Genomic DNA, 5,123 nt, shown 5'->3' on the forward strand with positions numbered 1-5,123 from the left:
ATATTGCAGATATCACTATCTGCAATAAAAATCTATCAGGGGCGCATACAAGGACTTCGGTTTCCCCCTCGTTGAGTTGGAGGAAATTTGCAGCCATCCAACGTTTGATCAAATCTAAGCAATCATTCAGACGCTGAAGCTTAGATAAATCCTTGGGGATAAAAGAAATGTACAACTGAATATCATCAGCATAACAGTGATAAGAAATGAAGAAGAGCCCATTATATGCTGGAGGGGGAGAAGATATATTAAAAACAATAAAGGCCCCTAAACTGACCCTTGAGGGACACCATAAGTAAGGGAAGTAGAGGATGACCTAAAATTGGAGACTGCCACAGAAAAAGGATTGGTGATGGAGATAAGAGGAGAACCACTCTAATGCAGTTCCAGATACACCAACCCAATTTTTCAGCCTTTCAATGAGGATGTGATGGTCAACTGTGTCGAAAGCTGATGTGAGGTCCAACATGAGTAGAACAGAGCATTTTCCTGCATCATTATTCATCAAGATATCACTTGAGACCCTAAGAAGAGCTGTCTCTGTGCAGTGAAATCAACAAAAACTGGACTGAAACTTATCGTAAATGCCATGTTTATCTAGAGCTGGATGTATCTGTATGTATCCTCTCTTAACAAAGTTAAAAACAATAACATAGTGATCAGAAATAAAAATGTCTTCAGCGCAAATAATCTCAAGTCATGCATTCTAAAGTCTACCTTACTTTTCTGACAAAACCCTGACTTGAACAAAAAGGCGTCTCTATTTGTTTTAAACCATAGAACGTCATTGTGTGTGTTGTCTCAGAGTGATTTCAGAGGGGACAGTCATATGCCGGACAGGGAGGTCACTGGATCCCACGGCGTCTGGAGGAAGACTGAGTAGGTCATTACTGTGGAGGTTGAGGCTGCCAGAAACACTTGTTCCGAACCCACAGATGAAAGCCAACCCAGTAATGATAAACAAATTAGGCTAGGCTACACGGAGATGGAACCTGCAGATGTGGTTGCTGTCCGCTTCCAGACATGAAAGCTGCTGTGTCGTCCAGATTGAATTACATTACTCGTTTACATGGCAGCGCCCTTTTCATTGGGGAGGCAGACACAAGATCCACTTTATGAGCTCTGTCCTGTACATTGAGAGCAGATGCTATGCAATGTGAATTTTACACACCTCAGTGATTCCTTAAGCCCTCAATCAGCAGACTGCTCAGATTTCTGCTGCAGCTTGCATCCACGATCAGTCCTATGGTGTGAAAACAGGTGCTTGAATCATCCTTGTGATTGTCCACTAACACTAAATTGCCAGTGAAAACAAAAGTTACATAAATAAAGAAAAGTAAAGAAAATTACGGTCTCACACACGAGTCAAACCCTAGTTTCTAAATGATGTTAGTAATAGGAAATTCTATCTTTAAAAAAAAACAATTACACCACTTTGTCAGCCTCGCTGGTGTCAAGAATCATTAGTATTACTCCTATGCTAAAGCTTTAGTAGAAGTTGCACATCAGTTGGTGTCCCCGCCCCCTATCCCCCTTAAAATCCCAACTTGAAGATGCAGAACTTGCTTCCTATTAATATGGATGTCATTCATGAAGGTAATACCCAAGCAAATAGCAATTTTATTATGATCTGTGCTGCAGTTGTAAGACCTGGCACTCGAATCCTTCCTAAAACCCTCTCCCCACTCCCTACTGACATTATCGTGATGTTACTGCTTTCTCACTGCAGTCATGCAATTTATTCTGTAAAAAGCTCTTAATGTTTTGCTTTTATTCCCCTTGTTTTTTAGTGTATTGCATTTATAAAATGAGGTTGCTGTTGTAAAATGTGTGACTTTGGGATATCCTTTAAGTGTGTGAGCTCTCATAAAAAGAAAAAAGAAATTTGTGGGATTAAAATATAATTACATTTTATCATAAGAATCAAGAATCGCACTAACTGTACCATGAATAAAAATGTGGCATTTTACCCAGCTAACTATTTTAATTGGAATTATGTTTTGTAAAGATATATTTTTTGTTTTTATTTTTTGTTTTTGAAGGCTCTGATAGGATGAATTTCTTAGACAACCAAGAAATTGAGGCACTAGTAGCTAACACTGTATTTTAAGCGAAAGCATAATTCTGGCAACCACTACCAATCAGCAATCAGAAAACAAAAATAAAAATAATGATGAGGAAAATGCAAATAGTTCATCCAATCTGGGAATCACATCAGCTTAAGTAAATCATGCTAGCTCACTGCATGTGACAATCCCACCACCTCCTAACAAAGTATGTTGCTGTCATTAGAAGGACTACATTGTGTGATTATTTCAACAAGTGTCTGAATAAAATTTGACCAACTAATTTAGTTTGTGTGGCTATTTCTGTGTGTATAGATTAATAAAATGATTAGGTTCCATTCAGTAATCCAAATCAAGTGAGTACAACTTTGGGAATAAATCAAGAGAGGATACATACACATAATTCGGTAGTAGAACGACTTTTAGCAGCTATATCTTGAAGTAATCATTTTCTGTATGGCTTTATCATCTCACATAACTGTGGAGGACATCAGGCCCCTCTTTTAACAAAAGAAACTGTTTATTGGGCTTGATTGCTATTAAGTCAGTGCTATATTTTCGGATTTTTTTCTTCGCCATTTGCTTGTTGCATTACACAGTTTTACTAAAGTAAATGACTCATTGTCTTGATACATGCTCAATCATCCAGGTAAGTACATCCCCAAAAGTGGATTTTGTTCATCTGGACATAGCGTTTTCAGTGGGAAGAACCTTTTTGTCACTCAGCCAAGTGACTCCTGCAGTGCAAAAAACCGACTCATTAAAATATACTAATTACAACAGCTAATATTCATGCTTTAACATTCCCACATCTTAACATACCTATCTTAAAATATAAGTAAAGTTATTTTTATTTATAGCATTAAACATAACTGACATTTTGGTGCATAGCAAAACTGTCAGTCATCAGTCATAGAGTCATAGAGCATGGTTAGCACCCTCATGACTTACCATATTTGCAATGGGCAATTAAAATTGGTACACTCATACTTTTTTGAGGTATAGTAAATATGTTTCAATTGATAGTCATTAATTAAGTATGAGATTTCTGATTATTTGGAGTCATTGAACGTGCCACAATGCCGTGAGCATAGCAGCCACCCAGCCCAGCTCTAGAATTTTCTTTTCCTCCCTTGATCTGATGAGGAGTGTTGTTCTTGTGCCCACTGCCAGCTGGAAACTTGGGTACATTTAATATGAGTCGCTGTAGATAAGTTTATGAAACATTTGTACTTGAAACTGATGTTTTAATGTGTTGTTAGACAGAGAAGTCATGAGCCGAATCCGACAGGCATTGGCCATTGCATGAACTCCTCTGGGGAGTTAGCTTGCAGCACATTTCAAATTGAATGTTCTGGGTCTTATTATGCTGCAGCGAGATTCAAATCCACAACTGCATGTTTTTGTTAAGGAAGAAAGCTAAATGTTGTAAAATATGTGAATGAAGTTATTACCGGGCTGGATAGCAGACTGTTAGCAAGCTAGCAGCTAAGGAAACCTGGCTACCTTTCCAATATGGCGGCTGATACAAGGTCAAATATCAAGATTATGTGTTTTTGCCTAAGAAAATTTGGTTAACAGCATTTATTTTTTCTGTTAATATTTTTTATATGGACCAGCCTGTATCCTTATGATGTTAAGACTGCTAGATGAGCTGTTAGTGACCTGAGTTAGTCATGACTATGCTTTCTGTGTTTTTTCCTCCCCTTTTGGTATCCTGTTCCTGCTGGATGAACCATTCTTCATCTGATGACTCCGCTGCGCTATCCTGCCTGGTGATTCTCCTTGCTGCAGGTGTATGCTTCTGCCAGCTGGATGCTGTTACTGGATAGTACACCTTCCAATGGGCGGTAGGAACAAATTGAAACACACTAAAAGAAAAGGGTTATTGTTTAAAATTGTGTTTTAATAAATGTGTTAATGTTAATTAAGTGTTCATTGTGTGCTGGAGGTCCTACTGGTCCTATGGTGGAGCAGCTACTACCTCTCCTTTAAGAAACTAGCCTCTGATGGGATACAGATATTTGGGACACATTTCAATTCTTGTAAGGGTTTAAAAAATACACAAACTTGGAAGAGTTGGCTGGATTTGTACAAAATGAGATGGCTGGCAATGGAAAGATGCAATTCGATTGTTACATGTTTAACCCTTTAAAGCCGGTCGGAGCAGGCACGCTCTGTTTTGCGTAACTATTTTTAAATCCCTGTAGAACCGGGAACCGCATAAGCTAGCGCAATAATTTTTTTTGCATATGAAACCAGAGGAGTTGTACTTACATCTTATGCCATCAGCTTGTCCTAGGTCACGGTTTCCTTCCACATATAGCTTTGCAAAAATTGCATAAAAAGCGCTTGCAGTAACATAGTAAAAACAGTAAAAACAGTAAAAACATAATATTCCAGAAACACGCTTTGCCGATCCGATCAGCTGTTCGTATTCCAGATGTATTTAATTTTCAATCAAGATGGCAGAGCTGTAATCGTGCTCTAAAATTATATATTGTAATATGAAAATTGTAAAGTTACTTAACCTGTGAGTCCTTGGTAAAGACATTCTTTTCAAAGTGAACGCTGCAAAGATGAGATGCAAGTTTCAAGTACAGTACATTTCAAGTACATCCTTCTTATGTTAGCTAGCCACTAGTTCAGTCTCTGTGCTACAACATCACCTACAGGACAACTTCCAAAAAAAACCCCCAATAACAACAAAGAATAAAAAAACAAAACATGTAGTTAAGATGATGGTTTTTAATTAGCTGCTGTAAAACAATGTAATAACAATAAATAAATGCAACATGACATTAACTGCTTTTTAGGTAAGTACTTTATGTACTTTTGGAGAACTGTTAGATCATCCATGTTTTCTACAGTCATTGGTTTGCTGGGCAAAGTGGCCCACCCGAGGGGTCCCCTGCCGTCAACCAGCAAGCCACCCTGGCTGAGGATCATCTGGTTGCCAGGGCAGAAGGAGCAGAGCATGCCAGGCAGTCATGGAGGTACAGCATTCTAATAAGGTGTCAAGGGGGTATACACCAGGCTTTGGTGGACACGGGCTGC

General features: G+C 38.6%; 1 protein-coding gene across 2 annotated transcripts in view; it reads left to right on the forward strand.

Annotated features, from left to right (window-relative positions):
• Positions 1–4,900: 4,900 nt before the first annotated feature.
• Positions 4,901–5,123, forward strand: part of LOC102308960 (serine/threonine-protein kinase pim-1) — a 29,595-nt gene continuing 29,372 nt past the window's right edge. The window contains exon 1 of one of the 2 annotated variants that reach the window (XM_042218526.1): positions 4,901–5,062. In XM_042218526.1, the coding sequence (XP_042074460.1) occupies positions 4,924–5,062 (139 nt within the window). In that variant the 5' untranslated portion in view covers positions 4,901–4,923. The remainder of the gene's footprint in view (positions 5,063–5,123) is intronic. The other variant, XM_042218527.1, reaches the window with a different exon arrangement.

The sequence above is a fragment of the Haplochromis burtoni genome, unplaced genomic scaffold, assembly GCF_018398535.1.
Source record: "Haplochromis burtoni strain Fernald_Lab_line unplaced genomic scaffold, NCSU_Asbu1 Contig_20, whole genome shotgun sequence".
In the NCBI taxonomy this organism is placed as follows: Eukaryota; Metazoa; Chordata; class Actinopteri; order Cichliformes; family Cichlidae; genus Haplochromis; species Haplochromis burtoni.